Source organism: Petromyzon marinus, chromosome 61 (assembly GCF_048934315.1).
Source record: "Petromyzon marinus isolate PM22_M1 ecotype Great Lakes invasive population chromosome 61, UKy_Petmar_22M1.pri1.0, whole genome shotgun sequence".
In the NCBI taxonomy this organism is placed as follows: domain Eukaryota; kingdom Metazoa; phylum Chordata; class Hyperoartia; order Petromyzontiformes; family Petromyzontidae; genus Petromyzon; species Petromyzon marinus.
The window spans coordinates 1,188,964-1,208,379 of record NC_133727.1 but is presented as its reverse complement, the minus strand read 5'-3'; the positions used below and the strand labels follow the sequence as shown (position 1 = coordinate 1,208,379).

Here is a 19,416-nt window from a genome sequence, read left to right as displayed (position 1 = left end):
CCGCCTTGCCGCTCCTCCTCCTCGTGGCGCCTCTCCGAGTCGTCCTCTCCCGTCGAGAGCGAGGAGCGAAAACCGTGCAAGTAAGCGACGACAATCAATCGTCAATAGCCTTGCCAGATGGTTGAGTAACGGACAACGCAACGCCAACTGCAATGCACGTTTAAATGAAACCGCTCTGTTGGGACAGTGGACTAGATGAAGCAAACAACATTTAATTAATACAAAAAAATACATATTAAGTTTCTGTTATACAAAGCACGTTTATTAAATAAAAAAAATGACATTCCACTTGTACAAAATATGTGGATTAGAGGACGCAACACAATCGACGACGCAAGATTGACGACGCACAAAGGCGGAGGATGCAGCACATTACCGACGACGACACAATCGAGTAACACGCGAAGCACTGAGCCCCACGCGGGAAGCATCGCAGAGCCTCGAGACTCCTTCTCAGGAGGGTCCTGCCAAGTTTCCGGAGTGAGGGGCCGGTGATTGCTGCTGCTGTGTGCAATCCCAATTTAGCGATTTGCAGGTAACGTTTCAGCATTGCGGATGTTGTGGCCAATACCAGTTCCACTGTGTTTGTGGGTTTAGCTATGGGAAGAAATCAGGTGAACCTGGAGGAAACCGACGCAGAACAAGAGGCGATCATAGAAACTCCACACTCACTCTAGAACAGCATATCACACAAACTCTACACTCACACACTTTGTAGAACAGAGAGAGAACACACAAACTCTACACTCACACACTTTGTAGAACAGAGAGAGAACACACAAACTATACACTCACACACTTTGTAGAACAGGGGGAGATCACAAACTCTACACTCACACACTCTGTAGAACAGGGGGAGATCACACAAACTCTACACACACACACACACTTTGTAGAACAGGGAGAGAACACCAAACTCCACACTCACACTCTGTAGAACAGGGGGAGATCACACAAACTCTACACTCACACACTTTGTAGAACAGGGGGAGATCACACAAACTCTACACTCACACACTTTGTAGAACAAGGAGAGAACACAAACCCCACACTCACACACTCTGTAGAACAGGGGGAGATCACACAAACTCTACACTCACACACTCTGTAGAACAGGGAGAGAACACAAACTCTACACTCACACACTCTGTAGAACAGGGAGAGAACACAAACTCTACACTCACACACTTTGTAGAACAGGGGGAGATCACACAAACTCTACACTCATACACTTTGTAGAACAGGGGGAGATCATAGAAACTCTACACTCACACACTCTGTATAACAAGGGGAGAACACACAAACTCCACACACACTCTGTAGAACAGGGGGAGAACACACAAACTCCACACTCTGTAGAACAGGGGGAGATCACACAAACTCTACACTCACACACTTTGTAGAACAGGGGGAGATCACACAAACTCTACACTCACACACTCTGTAGAACAGAGAGAGAACACACAAACTCCACACTCACACACTCTGTAGAACAGGGGGAGAACACACAAACTCCACTCACACACTTTGTAGAACAGGGGCAGAACATACAAACTCTACACTCACACACTCTGTAGAACAGGGGGAGAACACACAAACTCTACACTCACACACTCTGTAGAACAGGGGGAGAACACACAAACTCCACACACACTTTGTAGAACAGGGGGAGATCACACAAACTCTACACTCACACACTCTGTAGAACAGGGGGAGAACACACAAACTCTACACTCACACACTTTGTAGAACAGGGAGAGAACACACAAACTCCACACTCACACACTCTGTAGAACAGGGGGAGAACACACAAACTGCACTCACACACTTTGTAGAACAGGGGGAGAACATACAAACTCTGCACTCACACACTCTGTAGAACAGGGGGAGAACACCCAAACTCTACACTCACACACTTTGTAGAACAGGGGGAGAAAATACAAACTCCACACTCACACACTCTGTAGAACAGGGGGATAACACACAAACTCTACACTCACACACTTTGTAGAACAGGGAGAGAACACACAAACTCTACACTCACACAATTTGTAGAACAGGGGGAGAACACACAAACTCTACACTCACACACTCTGTAGAACAGGGAGAGATCACACAAACTCTACACTCACACACTCTGTAGAACAGGGAGAGAACACACAAACTCCACTCACACACTCTGTAGAACAGGGGGAGAACACACAAACTCCACACTCGCACACTTTGTAGAACAGGGTGAGAACTCCCAAACTCTACACTCACACACTCTGTAGAACAGGGGGAGAACACCCAAACTCTACACTCACACACTCTGTAGAACAGGGGGAGAACACACAAACTCTACACTCACACACTTTGTAGAGAGAACACACAAACTCCACACTCACACACTCTGTAGAACAGGGGGAGAACACACAAACTCCACTCACACACTTTGTAGAACAGGGGGAGAACATACAAACTCTGCACTCACACACTCTGTAGAACAGGGGGAGAACACCCAAACTCTACACTCACACACTCTGTAGAACAGGGGGAGAACACACAAACTCTACACACACACTTTGTAGAACAGGGGGAGAAAATACAAACTCCACACTCACACACTCTGTAGAACAGGGGGAGAACACACAAACTCTACACTCACACACTTTGTAGAACAGGGAGAGAACACACAAACTCTACACTCACACACTTTGTAGAACAGGGGGAGAACACACAAACTCTACACTCACACACTCTGTAGAACAGGGAGATCACACAAACTCTACACTCACACACTCTGTAGAACAGGGAGAGATCACACAAACTCTGCACTCACACACTTTGTAGAACAGGGGGAGATCACACACACTCTACACTCATACACTTTGTAGAACAGGGAGAGATCACACAAACTCCACACTCACACTCTGTAGAACAGGGGGAGATCACACAAACTCTACAGTCACACACTTTGTAGAACAGGGGGAGATCACACAAACTCTACACTCACACACTTTGTAGACCAGGGGGAGAACACACAAACTATACACACACACTCTGTAGAACAGGAGGAGAACACACAAACTCTACACTCACACACTTTGTAGAACAGGGGGAGAACACACAAACTCTACACACACACTTTGTAGAACAGGGGGAGAAAATACAAACTCCACACTCACACACTCTGTAGAACAGGGGGAGAACACACAAACTCTACACTCACACACTTTGTAGACCAGGGGGAGAACACACAAACTATACACACACACTCTGTAGAACAGGGGGAGAACACACAAACTATACACTCGCACACTTTGTAGAACAGAGAGAGAACACACAAACTCTACACTCACACACTCTGTAGAACAGGGGGAGATCATAGAAACTCCACACTCACACACTTTGTAGACCAGGGGGAGAACACACAAACTATACACACACACTCTGTAGAACAGGGGGAGAACACACAAACTATACACTCGCACACTTTGTAGAACAGAGAGAGAACACACAAACTCTACACTCACACACTCTGTAGAACAGGGGGAGATCATAGAAACTCCACACTCACACACTCTGTAGAACAGGGGGAGAACACACAAACTCCACACAATAAGGCGCCCTGGTCAGGAACCGAACTTAGGTCCCTTGTGGCTGTAAGGCACCACCAGTGGCTAGCCCACTGCGTCACTGCCACCCCGCCCGCGCTAGCGGCTGGTTGTGAGCGTGCCACGGCTCCGTGCATCCGCCGTGCCACGCTGCACGCAGCAAGGATTTGTATGTATGTGTGTGTATGTGTGTATGTATGTGTGTGTATGTATGTGTGTGTATGTGTGTATGTATGTGTGTGTATGTGTGTGTGGGGAGCGGTAGTGTAGCGGTTAGCACGCTACGCTATGAGCCCGGCGACTTGGGTACGATTCCCGCTCACGGCCAACACCAGTGACGGTTATCTGAATCGGTCCTGGGCCTGCCCTAGGTCGACTCAGCCTCAAATGAGTACCTGGTGTGGTGTGTAAACATCGCCACTGGGGAGACAAAGGCGGTCGGGCGTGGTGCTGGCCACCCACCCCCTCGTGTACCGTTGCGGCCTTCATAGGTGCTCGCTAACAGCACTTGCCCTTACAGTCTGTTAAGGCTATACGGGGGATCTTTTTTTGTATATTTATATGGCGAGCGATAGTGTAGGTTAGCACGCTGCGCTACGAACCCGGCGACTTGGGTTCGATTCCCGCTCACGGCCAACGCCAGTCACGATTATTTGAACCTGTCCTGGGCCTCCGCTAGGTCGACTCGGCCTCGAATGAGTACCCGGTGCGATGTGTAAACATCACCACTGGGGCGTGGTGTTGGCCAACCACCCCTTCGTGTGCCGTGCCGGCCTTCATAGGTGCTCGCTCATAGCACTTGCCCCAACAGTCTGTTCAGGCTACACGGTGGGGGGGGGGATCTCCGTCTTTGCATGTTGAACTTCTTTCGCACCGTACGTAGGGGGGGGTTTAAAGGGGAGCCCCCGCACGGCTTCCACTGCGTGGCGGAGGGGGTGAGGGAGCGGGAGGTCGCCGCAGGAGCTCACGATGTGGGTGCTGCTTTAGACGGCGCCTTCCTGGGCTTCGTCTGGTGGCATCGCACACACAGAGAGCGAGAGGGAGAGAGGACGACTCAGAGAGTGAGAGGGAGAGAGGACGACTCAGAGAGTGAGAGAGGACGACTCAGAGGGAGAGAGGACGACTCAGAGAGGGAGAGAGAGAGGGACGACTCAGAGAGTGAGAGAGGACGACTCAGAGAGCGGGAGGGGACGACTCAGAGAGGGAGTGAGGGGACGACTCAGAGAGAGGACGACTCAGAGAGGGAGTGAGGGGACGACTCAGCGGTGCAGGGAGGAGAAACCATAGACGTGGAGCAGGAAGGCAGCAGCAGCAGCCGCCACGTGGTGGCGAGGAGCCGGCGCTACCAACGATTGCACAAGGTCTGCAGTTGTCTATGCAGTAAGATGTTATTGGCCAATTAATGAGTGTTTACACGTGGGAGAAAACCGGAGCGCCCGGAGAAAACCCACCATCTGTTTTGGTCCTTCGTCCTAACCAATGCAGCTTTTCTCATCCCAACCGTAACTCAAACCATAGTCACAAAAATCAAACCCCCAAACCCAACTAACCCTCGGCGTCCAAATGTCCACGAGTGGGAACAAAACATCCGCCGGGCCGGCGACTACAAACGTCTGGAGAGGCGACCTTGTTACCCTTCCCCCGCACGGTTGGCTACGCACGGCGCAAAATAAGTTCTACGTACGTACGGGTCGTCGCCGCGCGTGCGAGCCGCCATCGGCGTGCGTGCGTGCGTGGGAACTCACAAACACCGTGGGCCGCGGCTTGTGCGGCGACGACAGCGGCCCTTCGGCCCTGGAGACGGACGGAGCGGGGAGTCGGGCCCCCCGCAGCGCCGCCGCGCCGCCGGGGGGGACGGCGGCCGCGTCTCCGTCGCCGGCACCGCGACGCTGCTGCAGGGCCAGCACCACCTGGCGCATCACGGCCAGCTCCTGCAGGGGTCACGGGGCCAGGGGTCACGGGCTCAATGAGCGCTCGGGTCAGCGGTCTTCTTTCTTGTCGTACGGCTGCCGAAGTAGATGCAGAGCGACGACGAATACAATTTCACGCTCGGGTGGTCAAGCCGGACAAGTGCGTCAGCAGGCGCCCCCGGAGTGCATCATCGCTGCGATGTCGCCTTCGTATCTGTGGACCGGGCGTTGCGTCGTTATGCGTTGTTGCGGTCTGTTCTGGCGTCCCCCAGGAGGGGGTCGAGAGCTCCCGGTTCCCGGTTCGACCCCGGTGTGTGCGTGTTTGTGTTATTTGTCACCGACCTCTTTCTGGTTGAGCAGTCGCTCCAGGTCGGCCGACATGTGGTCCCGTGTGCGCTGCAGGGTGGCGCGCTCCTTGCGGAGGTCACTGAACAGCGCGAGCATCAGACAAGGATCACCCACCCCCACCCCAGTGTAGCCTTAACAGACTGTTGGGGCAAGTGCTGTTTTGGCGAGCGCCAGCACCAATGAAGGCCGGTATGGTAGCACAAGAGGTGGTTGGGGTGGCCAGCGCCACGCCCGACCTCCTTTGTCTCCCTGGTGGCGATGTTTACGTATCGCACCGGGTACTCATTGAGTCGACCTAGGGGAGGCCAAGGACCGGTTCAGATAATCGTCACTGGTTTTGGCCGTGAGCGGGACTCGAACTCGGGCAGTGGGTTCGATCCTCGTGGTCGCGTGGATTTGTCTCCACATTTAGAAACAACATCACGCCTTTTAGAGTATTTGGTTGCTATAAATTTCCACGTGGTAAGCCACTTTGTTTGCTGATGTAAACGTTCTCACTCCCGTGCCCCCTACTGGACATCTGTGAAAGAGAGCTGCATCGCTCATCGGATTAAAATAAATACTCCGATTGCGGCGATTCTGAAATCAGCACAGCTGCAGCCACCGTTCCCTCACGCTGCCCGGTGCCTCGATAGCTCTGCGCAACAACACGGACACTCGCTGTTGCCTGCGTACGACACGCAAGAGTCTCCACCGCCGAGACCAGGGGTCGGCAACCTACGGCTCGCGAGCCAGATGTGGCTCTTTTAACGACTGCATCTGGCTCGCAAATACATCTTAGCCGACATTTCTGAACATGACAAGTCTTTCTAAACATAAGTCTTACCATGTTAAGAAATGTCGGCTAAGATTTATTTGCAGAGCCAGATGCAGTCATCAAAAGAGCCACGTCTGGCTCGCGAGCCGTAGGTTGCCGACCCCTGCCCTAGACACTAGAAGCGGACACCCCCGGACGGCACGAGACGTCCCGCCGAGTTTGCCCGCCGACGCCGCACGCACCCGACTAGCGCCTCCAGCTTGGCCGCCTTGTCGGCCAGGTCCCGCAGCTGCCGGTCCCGCTCCCGCAGGCGCTCCACGAGGTAGGCGTGCGGCTGCTGGACCCCGCTCAGCAGCGAGTTGGCGCTCTCCAGCTGGGGACGGGGGGGGGGGGACACAGCGCAACGACGCCGCCGCTGGGTCACGGCGCTCAACGATCGCGACCGGCGGCGGCGACCTCGACCGCGCTTTGCAGCGAAGGTCGAAAGGGTCTGCGACAGGGGGCGCGACGCGCCGGGCCGTCTAGGAGAGGCTTCCTTCGCGCAGCGGGCGACTCTCGCGTCTCCGTGGCATGAGGGCACCCCCGGTGGCAGCCGCGCCCGTGCGGCACGAGACGGCTCCGCGCCCGCCCGGCAACGGGCACCAAGCGCCGCCAGTCGTGGGCGACGGGTGCCGCCGTTGCTGTACGCGCGATCCAGATCGAGCCATTCGCCGGTGGGCTTTTTGAATTTGCCAACAAACAGGTGGACCGTGGCACCAGGCACACACGACGGCCCTCCTCTTGCGATTGACGTCCGGGGGGGGGGGGGGGGGCCTGGCTGCGCCGAGCGGCGCGCGACCGCCGGACCGCATCGCTGCCGCCAGTCACGCAACCTCCGATTGGCGCGGTTGGCTACGTACGGCGCGAAAGAAGTTTCACATACACGCTTGTGTACGCATGGAGTTCAACATACACGCAACATACATGTAACATACGATACACGCTTGCCGAACGGCGCCCCCTGGTGCGCCGGTGGTGGCGCCCCGTCCCCGGCGCGTTACCTCTTTGGCGATGGCCTGCTCCTGCTGCTGGTGAGACTCCAGGTCTTTCCGGAGCAGCGTGTTCTGTTTCTCCAGCGCCAGGATGCGCCGGGCTAGGTGCACGCTGCAACGCAACAACACGCCGAGCGGTAATCCCCCCCCCCCCGCCGCGCGGGACCGTCAATTCTTCTCCGGCGGATCGCCGCGCGCCTTCCCTACCGCTGCGACCGCGTGGCGACCGCGTGGCGACCGCGTGGCGACCGCGTGGCGACCGCGGTGTTTTTGCCACAAGCACGCGAGCGGTAGCGGAGCGGTCGGCGCCACCGCGCTACGAGCCCACTGGCCCAGGTTTCGACTTTAGTCGGGCCGCGACGAGTTTATCCGAAACGGTCCCGGGTCTCCCCTTAGGCTTTTCTCTCGCGCTCTCTCCAGCTGCTGTATTCCATCTTAGTGACGTCGGCAATCGTGGCATTCGTGAATTGTTTACCCGGGCCTTAAATGAGCACCTAGTGCGGTGTGTAAACATCAGGTGCTGGTGGGAGACAAAGGCGGCTGGGCGTAGTAGCGGCCTCCCGCCCCCTTGCGCGCCGTGCCGGCCTTCGTAGACGCTCGCTAACAGCACTTGCCCCAGCAGTCTACGCAGGCTACACGGCGTGCGTGCCGTACCTTTGTTTGAGGCGCCTCTTTGCGGTGGTGGGGACGTTCGCGCCGTAACCGTACGAGAAGAGAACCCTCTCCGCCTCCTCTTCGCTCTCCACTACGCACGCCGCACAAAGACAAAGATCCCCCCGCGTAGCCTTTAACAGACCGTTGGGGGCAAGCGCTCACAGCAAGCGCCTACGAGGGCCGGCTGGGTGTGGCGCGGTGTTGGCGAGTGCCGTGTGCGCGAGTGCCGCACTCTGCGCCGACTGCATGACCACGTCGTCCAGCTCCGCCTCCAGGCGCTCGTACGTGTCGACGCGCGCTCGCAGCTCGGCGTTCTGGGAGCTCAGCTCCGTGGCGCGCCGCTCGCTGGCGGCCTGCAGCGCGTAGAACTCCCTCGTGAGCAGCTGCTCGCTCACGCACAGACACGGGGCGACCGCGACGGGGGCGGCCGGGTGAGCCGTGCGTGCGCGTAGCCGTTAGCGCTACGAACGAGGCGACCCGCGTTCGATTCCCGCTCACGGCCAACACCGGTGACGATTATCTGAAAGGGTTCTGGGCCTCCCCTAGGTTGACTCGGCCTGAAATGAGTACTTGGTGCGGTGTATACATGGCCACTAGGGAGACTTTCGTAGGTACTACTCGCTGACAGCACTTGCCCTAACAGTCTGTTGAAGGCCATATGGGGATCTTTGTCTTCGTGGCGTGTCGTGTGTGGGGAGCGGTAGTGCAGCGGTTAGCGCTGCACTATGAACCCGCTGACTCGAGTTCGATTTCCCACTCATGGCCACCATCCAGGGCCGGATTAAGATTGTGTAGGCCCCTCGGCTACAGGGACTGTGAGGCCCCCAGTAATATTTTAAAAAGTAAAACAAAGCTAAAGAAAAATATAATTAATTTTTACAAGGCTAACAACAAATAAAATTTAGCATTCACAATTGAAATAACTTTCACTTAACCTCTGGAGGCCCTCCGGCTGGCGGAGGCCCCTGGGCTGCAGCAACTAAAGCCTTAATCCGGCCCTGAACAGGTCCTGGGCCTCCCTTAGGTCGACGCAGCACTGTGTAAACATCGCCACTTGGGGAGACAAAGGCAGCCGGGCGCGGTTGCGGCCACACCACCCGCTCGTGCGCTGCGCCGGCCTCAGTAGGTGCTCGCTAACAGCACTGTGCGCCGATCTGCTGTACGGCTGAAGAGGGGACCGGAGCGTCGTCGTTCGTCTCCGGTGGTCACCCACCTCCACCTTGGCCTGGTACTTGTCGCACTGCAGCTGGCAGAGGCCTAGCGTGCGCTGGGTCTCCTCCTGCACCAGCAGTGCCCTCTCCGCCTCGAACGTCTTCACCTTGAGCTGCCCGCCCAGCTCCGCCGCCTTGGTGTCCCACGCGTGCTGCCCCTGCGCCAGGCTGCTCGCAAACGCACGCGCACGCACGCTCGTACGATCGTAACGATGACCAGCGGGCGCGGGCGCGCGCACAAACTCGGACGCGTTTCATTGCATGCGTGACACATACGCACGCGCGTGTGCGTGGACAATCGTGAATGTCTGCAATGGTTCTGGACGTTACCGAGGGTTAGGGTTAAATGGTTACCTGGTAGGGACAAAGTCGGCCGGGCGTGGTGCTGGCCACCCATCCCCTTGTTGTACCGTGCCGGCCTTCATAAGTACTACTCGATAACAACACTTGCTCCAAAAATCTGTTAAGGCTACATGGGGGATCTATGTATTTGCCTTGTGCGCGTGCGTGCGTGTCTCCGTACCGTGCCATGAGCACATCGTTTTTCTCCGTCGCCTGTCTCTCGGTCTCGCGCGCCCGGTCCCTCTCCGCGATCGCTCCGTCACGAGCCTCCCGCAGGCTCCTGGTGGGCGTCAACCGTCGCCAGCGTCAACCGCAACAGTCAACCACGACACCCGGTTAACAGTCACCACCACCACCACCACCTTGTGCACGAACGTTCTCGTGCAGTTCAGCCTCGGCTGCTGCCCTTGTCCAAGTCGATTTGTGTTCACGAGCACAGGGAGAAGGTGGCATTCCCCCCCCCCCCGCGCGGAGACGGCGCGTTTGCGCTTGGGCAGCGCTACGCGAACGTCAACCGCGATGAACCGTCTCGGGATGACGGCGTGCGTTGACAGCGGCGGCAGCGCCGGCACGCGGCACTGCGCGCGAGTTCCAAAAGATCCGGCCGTTCCCGTCACAACGCGCGCGTGCGTGCGTCGCCACCTGTTCTCCCGCTCGTAGATCTCGTTCCCGTTGAGCCTGAGCCGCTCCATCTCCTGGTTGGTCTGCGCGCGGACTGCGTCCATCTCGTCCCGCAGCCTCATCTCGTACTCGGACTTGTACTGCTCCCTGCTCGCGAAACCGCGCCCACGCGCAGCCTCAGCGGGGCAAATCCCGTTCGCCGAATTAACGATGACAACGATGACAACGGTGACAACGATGACAGCTCCCCTGGACTGTCTGGGATGCATTGCAAGAACGTGGGACCCACAAAACTTATTTTTGGGATTTTATTTTACCAGGTAAGGCCCACTGAGCTATGCAGCTCGATTTCAAAAGTAACACAGCTATCACAAAAGCTCAACCAAGTGGCGTGTCGTGTACAACTATATAGCGACAGCCAAATAATATAAAAGCGTAGAGATAAATAGTGACCCATGGAGATGCATAGAGACCCATAAAGATGCATAGAGACACAGTGAGCTACATCGAGACCGAACGACTAAAACTACAACTACACTATTTTATTTACCAGGTAACGCACATTTAGCTATTAGCTCGTTTTCACAAGCTTGTCATCACGTGGTCATTTACAGCAGCCAAATACTCAGAACGCACGTTGATTCTAAATGTGGAGGGAAAAACCGAGGATCCGGAGAAAAATCCACGTGACCACGGTGAGAGAGAGACGCGCAAACTCCAAATATACAGCAGGCATCAGGGTCGGGATCGTACTCACGACCCCCTGCACACCAGGCGAGGTAGTTAACATCTCCTAGCCACCATGGCACACCCAAAAGGCTTTTTTTGTTGTTGCGATATAATCGCATAACAGTTTCTCAACAACAACAAAAAAGTCTCACTTGTGCCAGGCAAGCCACACCGAGGTCCCAACGACAGGATACATAACAAAAACAACAACAAAATCCGCAAGCATCTATTGCAGCGCGGCTGAAACCACATCTCGCCACCGCGGCGCCCACGTCCGGGGAAACCCTCCGGGCCCATTGTCACCGGGACGCCGGCGAACGAACCGCGCCGGGGTTCTGGGACACCCACCGGGCGCTCAGGTACTTCTCGTACGCCTCTTCACGCCCGTGCTTTGCCAGCTCCAGCTGTGCCTGCACCGCAGACAGACACGACGCACAGGGTTGGACCTCGAGCCAGGCATTAGCCCACCGAGTCTGTGGGTATCTATGCAGGGACACGGACACAGGCTTACAGACAGATCCACAGACTTGCATAGAGACCCATAAACCTACGTACAGACCGATGGCCTATATTATAGCCAGGTAAGAGCCCACCGAGTCTATGGGTATCTATGCAGGGACACGGACACAGGCTTACAGACAGATCCACAGACTTGCATAGAGACCCATAAACCTACGTACAGACCGATGGCCTATATTATAGCCAGGTAAGAGCCCACCGAGTCTATGGGTATTTACGCAGGGACACAGACCCTTACACAGGATTGCAGAGATCCTCTATTATAGCACAGGGCAGCTGGGATATTACTGAGAGATAAAACCTAAAGCAAATCAATGTAAACACTCAATGAAAATACAAACCCATTATCTCCAATATTGCTTTTAGTGTTAAACAGGGCCCCGTAGTTTGTTTCCATACCTATAAACCCTTTATCAGTGCCTACTTTATTACAGACCAATTCAGACCTTATTGGTCACCCCGTGGCCCTTATTTAGTAGTACCTACTAAATATCAACGTTCATCCTACAAAGTCCCATCACAAGGGAGAAACACAAAGAAATAGAAAAAAACATTTTTTTCCTGTATCGAAACGGCTGTATGCCGTATGGACCTGAAAAATCTATTTCCCTGTACAAGAATATGGTTAAACCGTATGGGCTGACAGGTATGTGTATTGTGGGCTCTTGCCAAGAACGTCTGGTTAACTCAACAGCATTTGCTTGACAAGCTTGACTCTGCTGATGAGACCCAGACTCGCGAAACCGGTGCGGTTTGCCTGCGGCAGCGCGTCCGCCGCTTGTTGTAGAGTGGGTTCGCGGTTTGAAATCCAGCGGCCGCCCTGGTTAATACTGCGGTGGTGTGGTATTGACCGTGATAAACATGCGACGCGCCGTCTGCTTCACTCGCAGTGGACGTGAAGGATCCCGTGAAGCTATTCGCAAGAGGCAGGGCAGGTGCATGGCCGGCGTCGCGGTCTACAATTGACAAATTTTAAACATGACTGGAAGATTGCGTGATCGCAGATGTACACCTCAATCATCGGCCACTACTGCGAACACTTGGCAGGACCGTCCAGAAAGAGTCAGGTTGACTCAGTGTGCCTTTGCTAAATAAATAACCAAAATAACACTCATAATTATAGAACAGATTTATGCATAACACAACAACTGCCATTCGCCACTAAGTGGCTGCGACGTCAACAAGGCGCTTGTGCCAGGCTAGGTGCATTTTGAGGCCATCACGTTAAGTGTCGAAGGCTTGCCGGCAGGAGGTCATGGGACAGACCCAGGTTCCCATGGGTTGACCGACTGAGATGACTGGCAGATGTATAAACACACACACATGCCCGCGTAAATAGGATGGATAGCCAGCACTAGCCTGTGCTCTCTCTGCTCGCTCTGTCTCGACCGAGCTGCGCGCTTCCAACTCCGACACTTTCCTCGCCAGGTAGTCTTTGTCTTTCTGCAGCAGCGAGACCGTCTGGCGCAGAGCGGCCACCTGCAGACAACACAGACAAGATCTCCCCAGTATAGCCTCAGCAGACTGTTGGGGCAAGTGCTGTCGCGAGCAGCGCCTATGAAGGCCAGCACGGCACACGAGGGGGTGGGTGGCCAGCACCACGCCCGGCCGCCTTTGTCTCCCCTAGTGGCGATGTTTACTACACACCGCACCAGGTACTCATTTTAGGCCGAGTCGACCTAGGGGAGGCCCAGGACCGGATCAGATAATCGTCACCGTTCTTGGCCGTGAGCGGGAATGTTTTACACGACCGCACACCGGGCACTTTTTCGAGGCCGAGTCGACTCGCAGACGCGCACACACAGACGCACACATGGCACAAACAGCGCCCCCGTGCTGTCGGCCTGAGAACAGGCACTGGTGGGTGAAAGGTCGCTGATTTAGTCGCCTGAGGTGCCCGTGACCTGTGACGACGCAGGGTCGTGAGTGGGTTCTAAAACCGGTTCTTTTTCACCCCCTTTGTGGCTGTCCGTTTCGTTGGTATCGTTTGGTATGGTTGGTGCCGCCTCGTTTGTACTGCGAGTCGTACGGCGGCAGCAGCAGCTGCTGTTGTTTGGAACATCGGACGGCGCACGGCGGTGCTAGCACGGCCCGAGGTGATGGGCGGGAATGGCGATAGCATGCAATCCGTAATCCACGCGTTGCAGCAAATGAACAAAAACTGCGGACGTTTCTGCAGCAGCAGGATGGCAACAAAGGCAATAATAATAAAGTCTATTTGATAAAACGCCTTTCACATCGAAGCATCTCGAAGCAGCAAGGGGAAAGCTGCAGGTATCTCCAATCCGTTATCATGGGCACTGAACACCATTACGACACCTGCTGGTATGGCTCAGCACTAACGCTAGGGTTGCCACCGCTGAGCTACTACAAGCTAGGATGCATCATGGGAAGAGAGAGAGAATATCTCACGATACCGGAAGAGGAGGTAACTGCATGTAAACACGTTGTCTGGCGCAGCGTATTACTGTTGTCGTTATGGCGAACGATCAGCACCTCCGATTAGCACGGTTGGCTACGTACGGCGCGAAAGAAGTTAAACGTACGTACGTACGTAGCATACGAAGGTGGAAAAACGAAGGTGACAAAACCAGGTCTAGGAAAAACACGCGGAGATTTCCCGGAACAGCGGCTGCCCTCGACAACTGGGCGATGCTGGGAAAACCAGGAAAGGTGACAACACTAAATGGAGCCCGACCATCTTTGTCTCCCCCTGACCCCCCCCCCGCCCCTCTCCTCCCCCCACGATGGCACCGGTTGTCGGGACGCCCACCTCGGAGGCCAGCTCGCTCCGCTCCTTGGTGACCGCCGCCGAAATCATCTCGAGCTCCTGCAGCCGCCGCTTGGAGCCCTCGCTGTCCTGCTCCAGCGCGTCCCGCTCGCTGGCACGAGAGGACGACACCGCCGGCACGAGGAAGCTACGGCGTCACCGGACATGGCTACACAGTATCATCACAATGTTTATTTATTATGGAGGAGGAATCCCACGAGCTAACGAAGCTCTTTTTCACAGATGTTTATGGTAGGGGCGTGTCAGAAAGTTACAACAACACAAAAACATGATAGGATTGCAAAGTATCGGAAAGGTAAGCAACTAACTAACTACAACATTTTTTTATTTTACCAGGTTAACGCCAACAGAGCTATTAGCTTATTCTTTCATAAGGTCAACTCAGCCTGAAATTAGCACGTGGTGCGGTGTCTAAACATCGCCACTGGGGAGACAAAGGCCATCGTGCGTGGTGTTGGCCAACCACCCACTTGTGTGCCATGCCGGCCTTCATAAGTGCTGCTCGCTAACAGCACTTTCCCCAAAAGTCTGTTAAAGGTTATACGATGGAACTTTGTCTTTGTCCTGTATGCAGGTGTGCTCACTTCTTGACACGGTCGTAGTTGTCACGGCGATGGTCCCCGAGGGCCAGCTGTTGCCGGGCGTCCTCGAGCTCCAACAGTAGTCGCTGGCAACGGGTCTCTAGGTCGCCACGGCGACGCCGCTCATCCTCCAAGCCCTCACCACACACGGAAACAGATCCCCTGTATAGCCTCTAACAGACTGTTGGGGCAAGTGCTCTTTGCGAGTAGCACCTATGAAAGCCGGCAAGGCGCACAAGGAGGTCGGTGGCCAATACCATGCCTGGCCACCTTTGTCTCCCCAGCGCTTACATTCACACACCGCACCAGATACTCATTTAAAGCCAGTTTAAATATTCGGCACCGTTATCGGTCACGAGCGGGAATCAAACTCGGGTCGCCGGGCTCGGAGCGTGGGGCGTTAACCGCCGCACCGCCACTCCCCCCGCCCACGAAAAAGTATCTCCGCCGTCTTCCTCCGGCGTCCGCTGTGCGCGCCGTGGCGCCCGCCCGCCCGCGCGCGCGCACCTGGGTCAGGCTGTGAACCTCGGCCCGGCAGGCGCCCAGCTCGCCACCCAGCCGGCTCTTCAGCTCGCTCAGCTTCCTGCACTCCTCCCGCAGCGGGTGAACCGCGTCGAACAGCAGCACCTGCCGCCGTGAGAGACGGCCAACGGCACGGTTAGGGTCGGGGCGGCGGCGGCGGCCAGCGTCAGGGCGCGGCGAGAGTGGGGAGGTCGGGCGGGGGGTGGGGGGGTGGGCGTCATCTCGGCACCTGCATGTGCTCGCGAAGGTTGCGCTGCTCGGCGGGCAGCGCTCCGAGCGCCGAGCGCTGCTCGGGGGTGAGCTCGAGGTCGACGAGGCCCCGGCGCAGCGCTCCACCGCGGTCGCTCAGCTCGCGGTTGCGCTCCTCCACCTCGCGCAGCCGCGTCACGATGGCGTCCACCTCCCGCTGCGTGCGCTCCTGCCGGGCCCTGCGGCGGGTGGCGGGCGGGAAGGGGCGCGAGCGCGGGCACCAGCGTGAGGGATTTCGTTGGGTCGGCGCGACGCCGTCGCTTCTGGAAAAACTTCGGGCCGCCGCTGCCGCCGCGCGGTGTTCACTCGGCGCTCTCGTACAACGAACGACTCGGCAGGCGCGAGGAGGAACGACAGACGGGCAGGAAGGCGACAGCAGCAGCAGGAGCAGCCAGGCAGTGAGCCGGAGCTGACAATTGCTCAAGCTTTGCGGTCCTCTCTATCCGGACCCCTGACGCCCATTGTATATTTGGAGTTTGCACGTCTCTCTCGCTCTCTCTCCCCGTGGTCGCGCGGATTTTGCCTACGGGTCCTCCTCCGGTTTTTCCTTCCACATTTAAAATCAACGTCACGCGTTTTGAGTATTTGGCTGGTATAAATGTCCACGTGATAAGCCACTTCGTTGGGCTATCATTTGTGGCCAGGTCGCTTTCCTGAAAAAGATATATGCCGTACAGCTCAGCGGGCTTTACATGTTCAAATAAAAAAATAGTTCAGTTCATTTCTCTGCTATACATTCAGGATACATTACGATGTCAGCGGCCAATTAATGAGTGCTTTCTCGTGGGCCGAATGCCATAAAATTGCCTCGGTGCACACTCATGGAGTTTCACGCGGTAGGGATGGGAGCACTGGGCACGAGGGCATTGGGCGACAGCGAGCGGGGAGAGGAGGTCTCGAGGGGGTCTCCAGGAGGTTACTCCACCACGGTACCTCGCCTCCTCCTCCTGCAGCTGGAGCTGGCTCTCCAGGCGAGCCTGCAGCAGCTTCTTCTCGTTCAGCGCATCGCTCAGCTTTTCCTCCAGCTCCTCCACCTGCACAACTCAACGAGGATAAACAGCCACGCGTGCGAGTGTGTGCAGGGTCTCTCCACTGTGGTAGTTGCAGCGGGTAGCGCGCTGCGCTACGAACTCGGCGACCCGAGTTCGATACCCGCTCACGGCTAACACGGCTGATGATTATCTGAACCGGTCCTGGGCCTCCCCTAGGTCGACTCGGCCTAAAATGAATACCTGGTGCGGTGTGTAAACATCATCACTAGGCAAAGGCGGCCGGGCGTGGTGTTGGCCACCCACCGCCTCGTGTGCCGTGCAGGCTTTCACAGGTGCTACTCGATAACACCACTTGCCCCAACAGTCTGGTCAGGCTATACGGGGGCGCTTTGTCTTTGGTCTCCTCTGCTAGCCTGCTTTGGGAGTATCACACTCTGCACAGCTGTCTCCTCCCTATCTCCACGTGTCTGTGTGTGTTCCCGTGTCTCCTCTGTATGTCGCTGCTAGCCTGTAGGATCTCTACGACTAGTCTGTTCCAGCAGAGATGCACTCTGCACAGTTGTGTTTCCCGGTGTGGTCTCACCTGTGACCCAGTGTCTCAGTGTGGTCTCACCTGTGTGTCCCAGTGTCTCCGTGTGGTCTCACCTGTGTGTCCCAGTGTCTCCGTGTGGTCTCACCTGTGTGGTGTGTCCCCGTGTCTCACCGTGTCGTCTCACCTGTGTGTCCCCGTGTCTCACCGTGTGGTCTCACCTGTGTCTCCGTGTGGTCTCATCTGTGTGGTCTCACCTGTGTCTCCATGTGGTCTCACCTGTGTGTCCCAGTGTCTCACCGTGTGGTCTCACCTATGTCTCAGTGTGGTCTCACCTGTGTGGTCTCACCTGTGTCTCCGTGTGGTCTCACCTGTGTGTCCCAGTGTCTCCGTGTGGTCTCACCTGTGTGTCCCCGTGTCTCACTGTGTAGTCTCACCTGTGTCTCCGTGTGGTCTCACCTGTGTCTCCATGTAGTCTCACCTGTGTGGTGTGTCCCAGTGTCTCACCGTGTCGTCTCACCTGTGTCCCCATGTGGTCTCACCGTGTCGTCTCACCTGTGTGTCCCAGTGTCTCACCGTGTCGTCTCACCTGCAAGTCCCTGCGTGCCCCCGTGTGGCTTCACCTTGCGCTTCCCTGTGTCCCCGTGTCTCCCTGTGTCCCCGTGTATCTCCCCGTGTCTCCCTGTGTCCCCGTGTATCTCCCCGTCTATCTCCCCGTGTGTCTCCGCGGTGCCTCCTCACCTGCACGTCCCTGCTGGCCTGCAGTGTCTCCACTGCTAGCCTGCTCTGAGAGAGCCGCACGCGACACAGCTGAAGCGCGGCCCTCACCTCGGGCCCAGCAGCGGCGGCGGCTTCCGCTGCTGGGCCCGAGCTCTCGAAGCTCAGAAGATCCTCCGAGTCGAGCTCGCTCAGCGACAGCGACGTCGCCGTCGTCACCTCGCGCGACATCTCGCGCGCTAATTTATCGAGTTGATTAGCGAGCTAATTAATTGTTAACGTGTTCATTATCTGTGAGGCTGATGGCCCGCTGCTTTCGAACGCTGGCGCGCCCGCGGGTTGCCAGGGGCAACGCGCCAGCTGACGGGCGACCGTTTGCCGTAAAGAAAATTTATATAAATAAATAAGCCCCCCTGCCGTAAAGGTCGTAAAGTCAAACGACGGCCGTCGGTTTTTGAAAAACAACAATAAAAATACTTATATTCTTGGTTCTTTCGGTAAAGTCACGTTGAAGGGAAACAATAAAATAATAAATATGAATCACTCCAGTCACGAAAGCTTTAAATCAAAACAAAAATACTGTCGTGAAGATTACACGCGGTGATTTCTTTTTTTCGCGAAGCGAAAGCGTTCGGCGTCGATGATTGATATCGATAACGTGAATCGATTCGAGCGGTTTAAAAATCGATGAGTTCGGCTCCGTCTTGTGTCGCGTGTTTGCACTGTAATGGGTTCAACCGCCAACGCTTCAGCCGGTCATTATAGGCGGCTACTTTCACCGGAGAAAAAAAGAATCGATTTTTAAAAAAAATAATCGAATCGAGAACAAGCGTCCGAATTTTGTATCGACTCGCTACGTTTATAAACGCATCGATTAACAGCACACACGCGCGCGGATTAACCGGGCTGCCTGAATGCGGGAGAGCCTCAGGTCTTGACGCTATTCATCCAGAATTCATCAAGAAGCTTTGACCGAGAGCAGGACAATGGCTAGCCGCGTTCTTCACTGACATCCATTCCACAAGCATCGTTCCGAAGGAGTGGAAAGAGGCGAGGATAATTAGCCATTCTGAAACCAGGCATGGACGCATCGGACGCTCAAAACTCCCGCCCCGTCTCCCGCCCTACTCAGCAGCCTGCTACAAACGAATGGAGAGCGGCTTTTGCTCAACAGGCTGATGCCCACGCTTGAGGAAATATTTAGAGAACTGGTCGAAATGGTCGCGACCAGGTGCTTGCCTTAAGATGTCACATCGAAGCCGATACCGTATGGCGGGATGGACCCCTGCTGAAGCTTGCGAAAGCCGTGCCTTGCCG

The 19,416-nt window shown here is 55.9% G+C and overlaps 1 protein-coding gene across 1 annotated transcript; it reads right to left on the bottom strand.

Moving 5' to 3' along the window:
- Positions 1–237: 237 nt before the first annotated feature.
- PIBF1 (progesterone immunomodulatory binding factor 1) lies at positions 238–19,185 on the bottom strand. Its single transcript, XM_032976985.2, has 18 exons — positions 18,124–19,185; positions 16,795–16,895; positions 15,842–16,040; positions 15,598–15,717; positions 15,094–15,227; positions 14,492–14,600; positions 13,078–13,197; positions 11,548–11,609; positions 10,492–10,617; positions 10,031–10,129; positions 9,510–9,675; positions 8,529–8,679; positions 8,297–8,387; positions 7,652–7,754; positions 6,854–6,984; positions 5,849–5,933; positions 5,342–5,527; positions 238–4,605 (listed from the first exon to the last, which is right to left on the bottom strand). Exons 1-18 carry the CDS (start codon positions 18,328–18,330, stop codon positions 4,561–4,563), a joined length of 2,235 nt encoding a protein of 744 aa, XP_032832876.1. The 5' UTR covers positions 18,331–19,185; the 3' UTR covers positions 238–4,560.
- Between the last annotated feature and the right edge of the window lie 231 nt (positions 19,186–19,416).

What these genes read in the sequence shown, in the direction of transcription:
- PIBF1 (XM_032976985.2), bottom strand. Translation starts at nt 18,330, where the DNA reads ATGTCGCGCGAGGTGACGACGGCGACGTCGCTGTCGCTGAGCGAGCTC. An exon ending in CTGCAGGAGGAGGAGGCGAG is followed by an intron (nt 16,041 to 16,794) that starts GTACCGTGGTGG and finishes CACCCGCCGCAG; the next exon opens with GGCCCGGCAGGAGCGCACGC. An exon ending in AACGATGTGCTCATGGCACG is followed by an intron (nt 9,676 to 10,030) that starts GTACGGAGACAC and finishes GTTTGCGAGCAG; the next exon opens with CCTGGCGCAGGGGCAGCACG.